General features: G+C 30.1%; 2 protein-coding genes and 1 long non-coding RNA gene across 11 annotated transcripts in view; 2 read left to right on the top strand and 1 right to left on the bottom strand.

Annotated features, from left to right (window-relative positions):
- The window catches only part of LOC124426353 (potassium voltage-gated channel protein eag), an 84421-nt gene that overhangs the window by 1823 nt on the left and 65098 nt on the right, over positions 1 to 17500 (bottom strand). For 2 of the 7 annotated variants that reach the window (XM_046967948.1, XM_046967949.1), the window contains 10 exons: positions 12540 to 12808; positions 12156 to 12455; positions 11775 to 12043; positions 10912 to 11177; positions 10533 to 10818; positions 10064 to 10427; positions 5581 to 5696; positions 3320 to 3436; positions 210 to 355; positions 1 to 144 (listed from right to left, as the gene is read on the bottom strand). The exon at positions 1 to 144 is cut by the window's left edge and continues 1823 nt beyond it. In XM_046967948.1, the coding sequence (XP_046823904.1) occupies positions 1 to 144; positions 210 to 355; positions 3320 to 3436; positions 5581 to 5696; positions 10064 to 10427; positions 10533 to 10818; positions 10912 to 11177; positions 11775 to 12043; positions 12156 to 12455; positions 12540 to 12808 (2277 nt within the window). The remainder of the gene's footprint in view (positions 145 to 209; positions 356 to 3319; positions 3437 to 5580; positions 5697 to 10063; positions 10428 to 10532; positions 10819 to 10911; positions 11178 to 11774; positions 12044 to 12155; positions 12456 to 12539; positions 12809 to 17500) is intronic. The other 5 variants (XM_046967950.1, XM_046967951.1, XM_046967953.1 and 2 more) reach the window with 3 other exon arrangements.
- LOC124426355 (MTOR-associated protein MEAK7) lies at positions 6184 to 9951 on the top strand. Of its 3 annotated transcripts, none has more exons than XM_046967956.1 (3): positions 6184 to 6460; positions 6566 to 6947; positions 7545 to 9951. In XM_046967956.1, the coding sequence occupies exon 3, from the start codon at positions 7545 to 7547 to the stop codon at positions 8874 to 8876; it is 1332 nt and encodes a 443-aa protein (XP_046823912.1). In that variant the 5' UTR covers positions 6184 to 6460; positions 6566 to 6947; the 3' UTR covers positions 8877 to 9951. The 3 variants fall into 3 exon arrangements, with proteins under 3 accessions (XP_046823912.1, XP_046823913.1, XP_046823911.1); XM_046967957.1 differs by having other exon boundaries at positions 6184 to 6723; positions 6899 to 6947; XM_046967955.1 differs by having other exon boundaries at positions 6184 to 6723; positions 6894 to 6947.
- Positions 12056 to 12707, top strand: LOC124426357. The gene is made up of 3 exons (XR_006942711.1): positions 12056 to 12198; positions 12295 to 12457; positions 12572 to 12707. It is a non-coding gene; the product is annotated as an uncharacterized LOC124426357 (long non-coding RNA).

Below are 17500 nucleotides of genomic sequence, written 5' to 3'. Positions count from 1 at the left end.
TCGTACCACCTAACTTCCCGAATTTCGGAAAGACCTTGTTCGTTCCGGCACTAGAACTTGGACGCGAATCTCTTGCACTTAACGATCTCTTGAACGTGTCCCCGGCCGTACCTGTTTCACTACCTGAATCCAGACTGGAACTACCTGTGAAGGAAAAAATATATATTTGGAATGAGATGTCCAATAAAATACATTTTTTATAATCTTACCTAACAACCTTCCCCACTTGCCAGTTCGTGGTTTGGCAGCGATATTCTCATCGGTGGACGGTTTTCTTGAATGCGACGATTCGCCATCTTTCCCATCCTTACTGTCTCCTTTCTCAACATCTGCCGTATGCCTCTCTCTACGAAATCTGCGTAGAAACAAAATCAAAAGGATAAGAATCCTCGTTTCTAATCCGATGCTCCTTATTACGGAGCTTACACAAAGGTGTATATATGTATATTGTATATATATACAGGATACGTAAAGGCTGGTTCATCTAGGCAATAATGGGGATCAAAAGACAGTGTACAATTATAAGAGGATGGAATTTAATTTCATTCGTGTTAGAAGAAACACGTTTTCCTCTTATTCATCCTTTTTCTTTCTTTCTTTCTTTCTTTCTTTCTTTCTTTCTTTCTTTCTCACTTTCTTTCTTTCTTTCTTTTTTCAATACATTGTCAATCATCAATTTTCAGTCAGTTTAGTTGGGGAAAACTTTTTTGCACGGGTTCAAGAAACTGGTTCTTGTAGCAAATGCGAGATCGTTCTACTGAGGCTAGAAAAGGGGTAAACAGCTCCAGCGGTGTTCACGAGCAACCTACTTTGGTGTGCCTACGGGATTCAAATATCAAAAATAGTACCGTCGGTGGTGACAAAAATGGCGATAATAAAAAACATACGGGAAGACGAGCGATCTCGGTGAACGCCGATTATATAAAACTCTTTCCAATAGGAAATATCTTATTCTTATCGGGTTCTTGATATCATCTTAAACTTTCAAAACTTTTCAAACTTCTTAAGTGATAGGTAACACGTTTCTCTCTACGGAGTTTTATGAGTTAAAAACGTGACTACTTCGACTCACCTACTTTGTAAGTTTGTCTTTTTTTTTTCTATAGAATATGATAAGAGGATAACATCTTTGAATATTTTTTCTTTTTTTCTTTTTCTTTTTTAATAAAAATTCGAATTGTTATAGATAATACGTATATATATCAGCTATTAATTTGTTAATTTTATATTCAATGAATTGTTCAATTTGAATCAACGTTCACCGATGTAACGATATAATATAATGTCGTAATAATAATGATATTATAACATGCCGTTTGAAAAAATTTGAGAATGGCTTTACGAGAAATTTAGCGATTGCATATTGCAAGAGCACCTGACAAGCATCGTGTGCATTTTAAAGAGATATAAAAAGCATAAATCCGAGTGATAGCTTTTTTATATACATGTTATAAATATATGTGTGTATATATATATATTTATATATATTTTATATATATATATATACTTCATGTTCGATAGATATTTGAAAGATTTTTTAATGTAATCATGCACAGCAGGTGAATTTTAATTATAAAAAAGAGAAATAAATTATTGTGTTATTAATTTTGTTATTCTCTTTAACTTTAGAAAAGCTGACATTCTCAATATTTTTCGAGCGGCCTTACCGTAATAATTATAAAAAAAATATTAAATATATATATATATATATATATATATATATATGTATATATAGGTGACAGAGAAATTTGAATCCTAGAGTGTTTGTCACATGCATCCCACGTTAATTGCGTTGAATCAATCGAAAAGGATTGGATGCTCGAGGTTTATCACAAACTCAGTACTTCTTCCATGTTCGTTTTTAACGATTATAATAAATATGATAATAATAAATAGGATATAATAAAATCGACTTCATGTTCCATGAAGACAAAAAACAAAAAATAAGTGAATAAAAGACAAAAAAAAAAAAAGAAAAAGAAAATTATTCTATCGAAATGAAAAAAATACCAAGTTTTAATAATCGCTTAATAAAACCCCTCCTTTCGAATACTAAATAAAGTATATTATATATGTATATATATATGTGTGTCTATATATATATATATATGATGAAAAAAAATGCGCATAAATTCCTAAAGGCGTATATATTACAGCACTCTAGCATTCATTAAAATTGCAGTGACTTTTTAAAATGACAAAGATTATGTAATAATATTATGAATGAAGTGAAACACGTGGCTATCTCGAAGAGGTACGTTTGATGTAAATAAATACACACACTCACATTCATACACGTTTTAAATAATTATAATATTATTATTATTATTTCTATTTTTCAATTTTTTTTTTTTTTTTTTTTTTTTTTTTTTTCTAAATAAGGAGTCGTACCATTTCGAGCTAGAGCAAAACTCGCTGTGATTGATAAATAATATAAGCAGCGTACTAATTAATTTATGTACATCGTATCAATGATATTTAATCTCTTAATCTCTTTGATCTTGTGATCATAATTTCTTTTCGAATTTAATAAATTATTTATTTTAGAAAATAAATTTTAATTCCGAAGATTAAGAGGAAATATACGATGCCCATACAAATACCACGAGCGAGTTAATCGTGCGTCATAATATATGTACATATATACATATATATATATATATATATATATGTATGTATATATATATATTTATATTATCTATTTATTTGAATGCGTGTGTATATGGATATGTAATTAGTGACTTACGATTATATGAATCATTTCGTCTATAGTAGATATATATATATATCGTATTTACACGGATGAAAACAATTGCTCTACATATATATATATATATATATGTATTAATAATCGCAGTCCAATATATTATTAGGAATAATAATATAATGTATAAATATGTATATATATATATATATATATATATATATATATAAAATAGAGAGAGAGACAATAACAATAATAATAATGATAATAATAATAATAATAATAATAATAATAATAATAATAATAATAATAATAATAATAACAACAACGATAATAACAATAGTTAACGACGGCAAGTAAAGATAATAAAGTTAAATTCAATAATAATAATAAAAGTAATAATAATAATAATAATAATAATAATAATAATAATAATAATAATAATAATAATAATAATAATAATAATGATAATAATGATTAATAATAAAAAATGGTGTATATGTATATATACACTATTATATTATATATATATATGTATATATATACGTAATAGGTAGCAGAAGATGGACGGAAAAAAGAATGGAGAAGAAATAAATACGTAAGAAATGAAATTGCCTAAAACTGGGCCAGGGCGGCAGGACGTTCACGGTGAGCTCCTCGTCTGAATCCTGTTGGGACCGTGTTGAAACGGCTTTGGAGACGCTGATCTGGGCTTCCCCATCAGTCTTGAACCTTTTTCAACAAGAGGCCAGCCAAGCAACGATCAAAATTCACATCGATGAATAGAAAATAATGGAAAAGGAATAATATATATGCATCAACGCGTCTATGTGCGTGAATATGTATTGTGTAAGAGAAACATCATCATCAACTTTCCCAATCTTCTTTTTCATTATTTTACACACACACACACACACCATATATATGCGCATACGCGGACGCACATGTATTCTCTCTTTCGTTTGTTGTGTTGACACATCCATACGTACATACATACATACATACATACATACATACATACACATATCATTTTCATTTGATTTATCAGCAAAATGTCGATTATTTCTTTTCTCGATAACGTTTGTTTTTTTAATATTTTAATTGTAGCAGCCATCTGTAATTGTTTATTAAAATATAATCTTAATCATTCGTTCGTGCGATTGATAATTAGTATTTTAAAATCGATCGTTGATATTCTAGGAGGACACCTCCCTCCCCTCCCAACCAATCCTTTTTCATTCAGTTTCTCTCTCTTCGAGTCCGTGTGTGCGTGAAAAGAGATTTCATTTGTGCGCATGCGCACACAAATTCTCTCTCTCTCTCTCTCTCTCTCTTTCTATCTTCCTATTCTGTCTTTTAAATACAATTTGAACTCGATAATATACGTTCTTAGGTCATCTGACAGTGTAAACACACACTGATAATGTACAGAGATATATTACGAACATAATATACACGAGAGAAAGAGAGAGAAAGAGAGATCGTATCAAAATGATCCAACGTTTGCAATTTTTTTGACTCATTAAAAAAGATTTTTACTACGATTGGTATCATAATCAATGAAAAATAAATATCATATATATATATATATATGTATATATATGTGTATTTATATTTATAACACTCGTACATTATATCTGTAACCGCGAAAAACAAGTATTTTCATTTATTTAAGCAAAACTATTCGTTCTAACCTTATTTACAATCGCAAACGTGAAATCGGACTTTATATTCTCTCGTACGATGTTTTCCCATCTTTCGTACATATAATTCAAAAAATTAAACAGAGATACGTGACACAGTTTGAACAAATATAGCTGAAAATCTAAAAATGTACATATATGCATCGATAAGCGATGGATGTGTTCTCTTTTTCTTTTTTGTTTTTTTTTTTTTGATTCTTTTTTTTTTCATTTCTTTTTACTTACTTTCTTAAATTAGAAAAGATTCATTGTATGCGAAAGGATTATAAAAAAAAAAAAAAAACATATATTTATATATATACAACAATAACGAATCTCTTTTTGTTTCTAGTAAAAAAGCAAAAAAGAAAAAAAAAAGGAAAAATAAAAAAGAACGATCGTTCACGAAGGAATTAAGGTTAGGTCAACGACAGATTGGATTTGAATGATCGTGTCTATTAATGACATCGAAAGAGAAATCTTTGTAAATTAATTTATGATCGATTGAAATTTTCCATTTAACTCATTGAATCTTTTAATCGATTCTTACGCATATGTAATTTTTAATTAATTTAATTATCAATTACTGTATAACGAAAACTTTAAAACTATACGATGATTATATTCTCATATATTTTAATTATATTTCCTTATTCATTATTCCTGTTATCAATACTCATGTTGCTTTCGTGAAGACCTGTAAAAAATAACCTCAAAAAAAAAAAAGAAGAATAAAAGGAAATTTCGATTTAAATGCAAGAAACGTCGAAGATATTCGACATATGAATTTGATCGTGAAAGTTCAAAGTAGTTCGAGTATCATCGTCGCAACAAATCACGTTGTATTCAAAGCACGTACGTTTAGTATGAGAAACCTTATTTATATGCATATATGTATATATATATAATATATATATATATATATATATATATATATATGTATACTGAAATCGGATTTATACGTAACAAAACGAGAGAATTGGATTTGCGTGTTCTTAGAATTTTTAGCCTAAAATATTTTTGCATACGAATACCCTGATTCCGTCTAATTTTAACAATCGAATTCTCGCGCCAATTTTATTCGAAATAACGAGGACGTCGTCTGCCCTGATACAAACACGACAATCGTAGGGAAATATATTTTTCTAGAATAAATAATAGGATGTTCTTATTCCATTTTAACATTGTTCTTACCTTGAGAAAATTTTCCGAACTAAATGATCCTGAGCTTGATCCAACTGTGGCTCGTTTTTTCGTCTTTCGGCGAGTTCCTTTTCACGACGCACGTCGGCCACCTTTCGAAAGATCAGCTGCACAAAATAATAATTATCGATTTCTTTATACTTTTATATATATCTATATATATGTATATATGTATATACATATAAATAATCGAAAGTAAAACTATCGATCGAACGGCGTTAATCTTTTTTTGTATTATTTTTTCTTTCTTCTACTTTACAAATAAATAAGTAATTTAAATGTTTTATATCAATTTGAACAGTGAAAGAAGAATTTACGCAATTGATTTATTCCGCTCTATTTTACATCACCACCATCATTATCGATGAAATATTGTAAAAGTAAGTTCTTTATATGTACGCATAATCGATCTTATAACGACGCCACTAATTTCCTTTGTAAACGTTTTTACGATCAATTACGGCAAGAATAAAATCGGTTTGATCCCGTTTTGTCTTTTTTTCTTTTTCTTTTTTTTTTTTCTAATGTTACTTTGTCTTTCCCGCGTAAAAAAAAGTATTACATAACCTTGCAAACATTTAGCAGCATAGCTGTTAGAATGATGTTAAAGAACGATATGGAATGTTTTTTACATGCGTGTACTTTCTTTAATTTGACGCATCGTTAAAATGACATTTGAAAAAAAAAGAAAGAAAGAGAGAAAGAAAGAAAAAAGAAATTGTAAATGTTGAGTGTCAATGGGGTTAACTAAAGGAAAATAATTCTCCGATAGAGAGTAATCGTTCGTAAAATAAATGGCATCCGATAAAACTTTTCTTCGTGAGAGGATTGAAAAAAAAAGAACAAGAAGAACACAGATGTCTCGTTTTTCGTTCGTAACTTTTAGTTTGAATGTTTACATAAATGGGATATTGCGCGAAACACAAGTGCGAGAAATAAAACAAAAAAATTAAATAAGATCTTATGTTGGTCTTAGGCCCAATGGTGTTACGTCGACGCATGCGCTGTGACGTTAGTCGATAGGAACATAACTAGCGGCACAGGTCTCGGAGTCGACGTCTTAACCTCAAAATAAATATTCGTTCTCCTTAGTTTTATTACTTCGAGACGTCGACGTAAATCATTGTTAAAAAGGTATAAGCGAATTATAAATCGAAAATATGACAAGATTGGATTTTAATTGAATAACTGAAAGCTCAAATCATTAATTTCGGAAGCTCTTTGCGTATTTTATTGTACTTTATAATTTTCTTTTTTTCTTTTTGTTTCTCCTTTATATCTCTGACTCGCGTTGGCTGGAAAAGTGCAGAGGAAAGATTTTATGGCTCGTCGTATAGAAGATTACGTACGTTTGGAAGGTTCGTATTTATTTGATTATTTGCTTGATATTTGTCTTCTTTTTCTTTTTTCTTTTATTTTTTTTCTTTGGAAATCAATCGGTTTTTATCCGACGAAATCTACGTCACTTTTCATATGTTTCGATAGTCATGAAAAGAAGATCGTCGCTCGTTCGACGAATTGAAAATAATATTGTTGATTTTCCACTCAAATGATTTTACGATGTTCTCATATTTACGAGAATGATTTGCTTCGTGAATATACAAGCATCCAAATTTTATGCTAGGATGTATGGTGGTTTATTAAAATTGATCAAACATTTGACAAATAGTATCATCATTTCTTTTCTATGCTCTGAATATTGCCATTTTTCGACAGGGAGAATTAATTTGAAAAAAGGCGCGTAAATTATGTAAAGCTTTGTTTAATTATTTTTTTACGACTCTTTTTGTTTTTTGTTTTTTTTTTTTTCTTTTATATATTACTTTTTATAGATTTTATTTAAAATTTTAATACTAAACAAAAGCTTTATATATATGTTTATATTAATGTAAAATGAAAAAGTTTTGACTGACAAAATAGGGAATATTAATGTATTTTATATCATTAATTTTTAGATGGGTCATGGATCAAGCCGTTCTGCTTCATCTGCAAATATTCTATCTGCAGACGAATTAACATTAGTGGACAATATTTTTAAATCAATGTCCAGAAGTTCGGGTTCTATAAAACGTGAAGATATTTTTAAACACTGGTCGATGCACTTGGATGACGTGCTTTTGCAATTTGTCGTAAAATTTCTTTGCCATGAACCTGGCAAAAAGGTCTCCGCCATAAATGGAGAAAATTTTGGTCGTTTATATGTTTTTGCGGTACGTGGAAGCGCAGCAGAACGTACTGATTTGATATTTGAAGGATTTTCCGAAGAGGAACAGAAATTTGAAATACCTACTGCCACGTTTCTGCAATATATTCAAGCCACTATTAATTCTTATTTAAGGCTGCAAAAAAATGCTGCTAATTCGCATTATCTTTCATGGAGTAATATTGGTTGTACTGTGAATAATAGACGTATAAATATGCGTTCGCGAAGTCTGTGCGAAGATATTGTTAAATATGGTGATGTGTTGACGATCGATCAAGTAGAAAATTGGTTTGCTGCTGCTGCTACGTTTAAAACTATTCAATCACACGTTTTTCAGTGCCTTTTTCTAGTTTCTCAGAAGAAAGGAGATAAGAATACTAGTGCACGTATTAATGATTTAAATCTTTTACCTATTTGTAAAGGTTTGGAAAATATTCCTCATTTTCCAAGTATTTTGGGGCTTGGCGACGTTTTGTTCCTAAATCTGAGTTTACCTCATGAACTCCGTAAAGAATGGAGATTTTTATTTTCGAGTCAAGTACATGGAGAATCATTTACCACCATGCTAGGAAGAATAACTATGCAAGGTGCAACAATTATTATATTACAAGATACCGATGATCATGTCTTTGGTGGTTTTGCACCAGATAGTTGGAGATTGGGACCAACTTTTATAGGAAATCAAGGCTGCTTCTTATTCAAACTCGAGCCAGATATTTTAACATTTTCTTCAACAGGTTACAATAATCATTATCAATACTTGAATCTTTACCAACAAACTATGCCTAATGGTTTGCTTATGGGTGGACAATTAAATTATCCAGGATTATGGTTAGATTCTGAGTATGGAACCGGTAAATCAAGTATATCATGCTCAACATTTCAAAATTATTTGCAATTAAGTGGTAAAGAAAATTTTAGAATCAAGCATTGCGAAGTATGGGGTGTTGGTCCAATACCAACTGTAGAAGAAAATATACGAGAAAATAAATCTGTCTTAGATCAAGATCCTGCAGCTAAAGTAATGATGGAACTTCAAGGACGTAAAATGTATAGCGAAGGAATCAGGGACAAAAAAGACTAATATCACGCTTAAATATTTAAAGATTATTGTATAAGACTCATGTTACTATTAATTATATTGTATTATCGTCATTGAAATATTTCAATTCTAATCGAAATTTATTGGGAACTAAGTCATTGAGATTATATATGTATATATACGTATGTATGCATATATATATATATATTTAATATATATAACAAAAGAGAGAACTCTCTGGATATACTTAAAAGCAAAAAAATAAAATCTAATATATTGAATATTTAGTTTTATATTTTACCGACGAACAATTTTAATAGCGAATTAATTTAAGAATGCAAAAAGGATCTACATTTTATAGATCCTATTATATATATATATATATTATATATATATGATAATGAATCAGAAATTCTTGTTAGCGGCATCAATTTATGGAGAATTTTAATCAAATTAAATTAATTATTAGATTGATTAGTAATCGTTTTTTGTCTATTACATCTATATTATATATTATCTATACGTATGAATGTTCGAACGATATAGTGGTTATACATTATATATGTTACCATGTCAGATTAATTTATAAATTTTTTTTCTTTATTGTTAATTATTTTATCGAGTGTATAACAAAGTATCGTCATCAGACGGCCTGATCTCTTTTAATATACGTATATACATATATAATATATTTCCTACATACACACACACATACACATACACATAAATAAATATATATATACATATATATCATTCGAATATTGTATAATATGTATATTAAACACTGCGTCTTGATATTGGGAGATGTCATAGAATATGCAGTGTAATCTACATGCCTATCATATAGTGCCTGATCGTTTGAAATCAATGATCACGAAGGTGTGTTTCGTAACTACTAGTCAACGTAAAGATTTCGTCGCAAATTGCTATTATATATGTGTATATATATATATATATATATATATATATACACATATGTTTTAAAAATGTATAACAAAAAAAAGAAAAAAAAGATAAAAGGAGAAACAGCTGTTTATCGATATCAAAAGATAAATAAGATTTATCGCACTGTTATTGAACGTAATGTGAATTTAATAAAGTATTGAAAAAGTGTAAAGCTTTTTGTGTTCTAATCGTTTGGTATATCGACGTCTTTGCATGTGATAGATAAGAATAAAAAAAAAAGAAAAAATTTTTTAAATTAAATTAATTAATCAAAGAGAACTCACCCGATTGCTTAGATTGTACGTTAGTACAAGATTTCTGGCGAAGGAGTTTGCGAAGGCTTGATAAAAATCCAAAACTTCTAACAGCCGATCACGTTTAATAGTATGAAGGTCACAATAAGTTAATGCTCTAACGTTAGCGGCGCTTTGTCCAACCGATGGGTTAGTCCAAAAGCTGTCACCAAAGACATCACCCTTTCCAAGAATCGCTACTACTTCATCGTCTTGTATAACTTCTAGGCTTCCGGTAACGATGAAGCATAACGAGTCGATAGATTCACCTGTGTGATAGAGCAAATCACCAGGTGCACTGTGCGACATTGTAAAATGCATTGCTAAAGCACGTAAACATCCGTCGGATGCCAACCTGGACATCGATAATAACATATTATTAATGATTAATTATCGTAATTTGATTTAATAGATAAAAATATTATTAAATGATATAAATGAAAGATGATAATATGCCTACCTGAAGGCAGGGTGTTCATTGAAAACCTTCCGATTAAGATGTACGCAAATATCGGCTTTCATATCTTTAGGACAATAGTTAAGCACTTTGTCTGTATCTAGGCCCTTGGTCATTGCCCATGTACTTACTACATAATCCATGACACGTTCGCTAAGCGCTTTAGGTACTTCATGGAGTTTCATGAATTCCCGTACGTTGTTCAACATGTCATGATATTTGGCTGTGGCTGATGTCATTTGTTGAATAATAGTTGTAACGTGACCAAAGATCGTAGCGTACAGCAATGCTATATTAAGAAATATATTATCGTTAAATGATATTTATTATCATTAATATAAATTTGTATTAATAATATTTTATAATCGTTATGAATTCGTACCAGCAATGATCATCATGCAGATGGTAAATATCTTCTCGTTATCTGTTTCTGCCGCAACGTTTCCAAAGCCGACGGAAGTCATGCAAGTCATCGTAAAGTAAAGAGCAGTGACATACATCGTGCGGCGTGATGGTCCAGCTACTAGTTCTGGTGCAGTGCTGGCATTGGTCCACAAGTAACTGTACGGTGACTGGGTAACATTGGCCAACTTCCATAGCCATGAATATTGAACTCCGTTGTCAGCATCCGATCTTCCTATCGAATACCTTCAACGCAATGACATTTCTTACAAGAAAATTTCACGTATATTTAAACGTATTCTAAAGTAAATACAATATAAAAAAAAACAGATGTCAATCTCTGATCGAGCCATCTACAAAATTGAGTCATCTAAATCTAAAAAATAGTGCGTCTCGCTTTTGTTTAATAATTTGTCTAAGAGTCGATCTTGTCAATTTTGATAAGCATGATTATCGCATGCCGCTTTTAAAATATCTCGAACGACGTTAATGATGATGAAAAAACGACAAAGCACTCTCTTTAATATAAATATATAAATATATATATATATATATATATATATATATATATATATATATATATATAATAACATTAGCGATCCTTTCAAACTCATTATAGCGTCATTTTTAATTAATAAAATTTTAACGTGCAAAGAGAGAGACTTGAAGCAACATAAACTAAACGTAGCAATAAATTGCAATAACAATGCGAGTCCGTTGTGTTGTAATCGTGTATGTGTGTATATATATATGTATATATGTTTCGTATGTGATATTATATGCAGCCAATCGTCCTATCAAGAGATGTGTTACCTTGAAAGTGTGTACGCAGAGTAAAATCACCTTAATGTGACGTACCAGATACAGGCCAGCCAGTGAGCAACCAACATGTAGAAACAGAGCAGAAGAATGAGCATGGCGGCTCCATATTCCAGATACCGATCGAGTTTGCGAACGACCCTTCCAAGACGAAGTAAACGGACAACCTTCAAAGCGGAGAAAAGACTACCGATACCGTCCTCATCGTGATCGAACGCATTGAACACGTCGTAGGGTAGACAGCTCAGCAAATCGATGATGAACCAAGACTTGAGATAATTCATTCTGATAACCTATGATCAAATTTATCGATATCGTTAAACGTATCATTGGTGTACACACACACATATATATATATATATATAGAATATATTGTAGAAGAAAAAAAAGTTCAATTGGAATTACTTTTGGATCGGACACAACTTCACCACCAGCCCCGACGAATGTGGTATGAAAATTTAATACTATATCGATAAAGAATATTACATCGACTATACTGTCGAGTACCAAAAGAGAAACATCCTCGCTGGTTTTATTTTTGAAGGCAACGTTGTACGGAACCATTATGGCCGTGTAAAAGGTCAAGCACAAAATAATCCAATCCCAGATCGCTTTGAACGCGCAATAATGTAACAAAATGTGCGGTGGAGTTTTTGGTGCTTCCTGTCTGTATTGTGGCATTACATCTCCGCTCAAGGACATCATCTGTAAATTCATTGTAGTAATTCGAATTAAATCAATATAGATCATTGAGATAATTTTATTTTACTATAGAACAATATAATTTACATGAGCCAGATGTGATTGTTTTGCCGTGGTAGGTAAAGCAGAATCCTTCAGAGCCGGAAGATGGGAGCTGAATTGCGAAACAAGGACCGATCTCGATCTGGTAACCGATCTTGCGAGTTTGGCAAATTTCGAAAGGCCACCCTTGCTGTCGTCCGTCTCTATAGGCTGCTTCAACGCCGTTATATCCCGGAAGGTTAACAGAAACAGGACGACTAAGTCTCGTTCGTTTTTGATCGGTGCTATTTGCAGTAGAAGCCATAGTGGTGTTTCTGCATTATCCCGAATCGAGATATCATATTAGATTATTGACAGATAAATATTTATGATTTCGTTAATGAATCGATGCAAATAATAGTTGTAATAATAGTAGTAGTAATAATAATAATAATAATAATAATAATAGTAATAATAATAATAATGGGTAAGTAGTATCTAATCAAATATATATATATATATTATTCTGAATCCTACGGTGAAAGGTTGATAAAAAGGGGATGAAACAAGAATAAAAAAAAAAAAAGAAAAAAAGAACCAGAAGAAGAAAAGAAAAAAAAAAAAAGAATAGTCTACACGATATGTAGAATTTACATAAAAACTCGAGATTAACATATTGCCAGTTAAGAGTTAATTACCATTGAAAAAGTTTTTATTACCGGTTCGTTATGTAAATTCATTACATATCCTTTGTAAAAAATTTCTTTCGACCGAATTCTTTTGGCCGTTGAGAATCGATGATAAAAAAAAACAAAAAAAAAAAAAAAAAAAGAAAAATTGCGTCAAAGAGAGACTAAATGATTATCTTTACTTGCGTTTGTTACGGCATGCTCCTCTTTGGTTGAAGGAATTTAAAAAACAAAAAAAAAAAAAAAGTAAGAATAAAAAAAGAGGAAAAAGAAAAAAGAAAGATACCAGAGATAGATACAATCCTGTGTGTAGTTATTACACCTATATACATACATATATACATATATACATACATACATACATATATATGTTTATATGTATATGTATATATACATATATAAAAGCCATGCGCTATCTATGTACTTTAACAACGTTTTAGATCAATCAGCTTTAATGAAAGATTAAGCTTTGCGTTTCAATCTTCTTGGACACTGGACACGCTCTCTCTCTCTCTCTCTCTCTTCTGTAATCACTCAACGTATGCCATGCTGCTTATATATATATATATATACATATATATATATATATATATATATATATATATATATATATATCGAGCGCTACAAAATTAGCTAAGACAAGTGACAAACATAATTTAAAGCATATTCCATTTAGCGTCTCCATAACGGAGAGATAACAATGCGTTAGCGATGGATACGTCAAAGGGGGATGGATCGACGATAGATCAGCGAAGCCGCCAGCAATTTCGTGTTTCTAATATCGGATCAATGTTGCAGCTTATACGTATGTTTACTGCGTATGTGTCTCCTTGTGTACATTTATGTGTGCATGTATATGCATGTACATACATACATACATACATATGTGTACGTGTATTTCGTTGCGTTTAAGCCAAAATGCGGATGAGTTAGAGGAAAGAGAGAAAAAAAGTTTATGCATAGAAAAAGAAGATAACGAAATATATAGAAGAAAATTATATATTATATTATATTATATTATATATATATATATATATATATATATATATATATAATATAGATACATATACGTGATATAGGTGTTTCATAATATGTGATAAAATCAATAAATTCATAATCAGTGCCGTGAGCTTAAAGATTCGATAAATAAAAAAAAAAAAAAAACGATAATCTATGATTATATTATAAACATTTTGTTACTAATACTCATTTATAAATTCACGATTATAATATATACATATTTCACGTAATATTATTATTATTATTATTATTGTTATTATTATTATGAAACACCTTGTAGGGGTATTAGTGAGATATATATTGGATAGGTGTAATAATTTAAATAGGATTCTTGTCTGTCTGTCTCTCTCTCTCTCTCTCTCTCTCCCTCTCCCTCTCTCTCTTTCTAATGTCAGGTGGGCGTGGACGTGCTCGATAAAACTTTCGAATCGATTCTTGGTTGGATTCTCTGAGAGAGGATTATTGTCTTAGATGCCATTAACTGTTGGCCGTTACGATATTATATATTCACCTAAGATGTTGTTTGTTTGTTTGTTTGTTTTCTTTTCTTTTCTTTTTTTTTTTTTTTCAATTGAATGATCATCGAAACAATAAGGCGTGTCCGTAAGTCAGAATAAAAGTTTCGACATTTTTACGTCTCGAAACAAAGACATCTTTTCTTTTTTTCTTTTTTCTTTTTTCTTTTTTTTTCTTTTTAATTCATCTTCGAGATCTGTTTAATTAACCCTCTACAACTCCATGTAACTTTAAAGTTACACGCTTGCATAAAAAAAATGTAATCTTTCAATTCGCTTTTATATTTTACGATATGGAAATTAACTTGGGATTTTATGTTTAAAAATTTTTCATGTTTTTTTAATTGTTAAATTTTGATTATAATATTTTCATATGTAGTACCGCAATATTTATTTATACTATATCAATTTATTAATATAAATAATACCATTCTAAATAATAGTATAGTTATAATTACTTTTAGTATAACTTTTAGTTACAAATAAATAATATAGACACAAATGTGTTTTTGTCTGTGTATCTGTCTCTCTGTGTGTGTATGTGTGTGTGTGTGTGTGTATGTGCATGTGCGGAATTATACAACTATACTACTTTTCGTGTATTACATAAGTAATAGTATATTTTTCATACACATAGGTATTATATAATATTTTTATAGAATGGAAAAAAAAATTACATTGTAGAGGGTTAATCATTCTTGTAAACTCGAAAAAATTGAAAGAATTAATTTTTTTTCTTTCTTTCTTTCTTTCTTTCTTCTTCTTCTTCTTCTTCTTCTTCTTCTTCTTCTTCTTCTTCTTCGTCTTCTTATTTTTCTCCCTATAGAGAAGGATAAAATCACTTCTTTTATATGGTCTTCTCTCTCCATCAGTTTTTTCTCTTTTTTTTTCTTTTTTTTCCTTTTTCTTTCGCTACTTTATCTCTTTCTCGTAAGCGATCAGGATTTCTTTTTTTTTCCTCTTTCTTTCTTTTTTTTTTTTCTTGTTTTATTCCGAGAGTCATCACGATCCATGATGAGTTTCGCGAGAGGGAAACTGGGTCGATGCGAATTAACGAGACGACGGATACCAAAGTGAGGGCACAGCACAGAGTTCAAATCGTTTCGTTTCTTCAAGACGGAGGTTATCATTCATGGGATCGCAATGGATCTATGATCCATGATCTATATCGTTCTAATTAAAAGTCATCGATAGAATTACTTCGTATTTACAATATTTACATAGGATTTTTTTTTAAGATCTCGTAAATATTTGCAATATTCGAATATCATACGTAAATACATATGTACTTCCGTTTTGCAAATGATAATAAATTATTTCTATGTATGCGTGTATATACATTTTATTTATAAGATATATTGTTTGGGTGAGTGAGTGAGTGAGTGAGTGAGTGAGTGAGTGAGCGAGTGAGTGAGTGAATGAATGGGTGGGTGGATGGGTTATTGAGGGAGAGTGGTAGGAGAGGGGGCTCAACAATTTTCAGTCGATATTCAAAAGTTTCTAGGCGTGGTCGATAGTTATCAAATGATTTTTTAAAAAATCAATTATACCTTTTTCTAGATCCCGTTAGCCGTTCAAAGTCTAGCTTGTAATTTTATAATTTGCACAAAACTAAAGAGGAAGGAAAAAAAAAAGAAAGGAAAAGAAAATTAGTTCAAAAAGTTTCGAAAAAGAGTAATTGATTTTTAAAATCATCTATAAACTTTTTGACCCACTCTGTATATGATATGTACATAACGTACTTATACATGGGAAAATATATAATAGGATGGCGTAGAAAAAGAATTCTTATATAAATGTAAAACAAACGCGCGGAAAGTGATCCTTTATGAATATAGAAAAAAAAAAAGAAAAAAATAAGATTCGGTTTATATTAGATTTTTTTCTTTTTTCTTTTTCTTATCTTTTTTTCTTTTTTTTCATCTTCTTTTCTTTTTCGCCCAACAAATTCAAATTTATTTTTATATCAGCAAATGAATGAATCCATGTTCTCTCGTACATCATTATTCTTCTTTTTGTTTTTGTTTTTTTTTTCTTTTTCGTTTCTTTTTTCTTTTCAACGCACTCCCTGTAATATGTATACGTCGGAGTTCGAGCTGGAAAATATTGGAAAATATATTTTCGTATAGTCGAAGTCGAATACGTACTTAAGTACATATACATAAATAGAATTTTATTACATATATATATATATATATATATATATATATATATATATATATATATATATGTACATAATCCTGCAGCATCTTTTCTCTAGTCTTTATCTACTTGCTAGTATATAATTCGCATTAGGTTCTACAAATTCTTCAAGCGTGTGGATATATCTTACCATATACTTTCGGATCGATAAACGTAAGTGATAACGAATTTGGAACGCAGTAAGGATTGAAAAGAAAGAGGAAGGATGTTGACTGGTTGGAGCTAGATAGATAGGAAAAGAAATAGGGGGCGAGAGGGTATATAGTTATGGTTAACCGAGTTTGTGATAATATATGTTTTTGATGTCAATAAAAAGAGAAAAAGGAAAGAGAAAAGAAGAAGAAGAAGAAGAAAAAGAAGAAGAAGAAGAAGAAGAAGAAGAAAGAAATGTAGAAAAAAGTGCTCGAGAGAGTAAATAAGAACGGGAATTAAATTTTGTGAATGATCGGTGAACTTAGTTTTTCTTTTCTTTGTCTTTTCTTTTTTCTTTCTTTTTTTTTTTTTTTTTTTTGAGACGATCACTCTTGATGATCCACTTCGTTGATTCATTTTGAATGTTTTTTTTTTTTTTTGGGAGGATCAGGGGGAGGGTGTTTAAATC

Source organism: Vespa crabro, chromosome 8, assembly GCF_910589235.1.
Source record: "Vespa crabro chromosome 8, iyVesCrab1.2, whole genome shotgun sequence".
Taxonomy (NCBI): Eukaryota; Metazoa; Arthropoda; class Insecta; order Hymenoptera; family Vespidae; genus Vespa; species Vespa crabro.
This window is presented reverse-complemented; position numbering and strand designations above follow the sequence as displayed.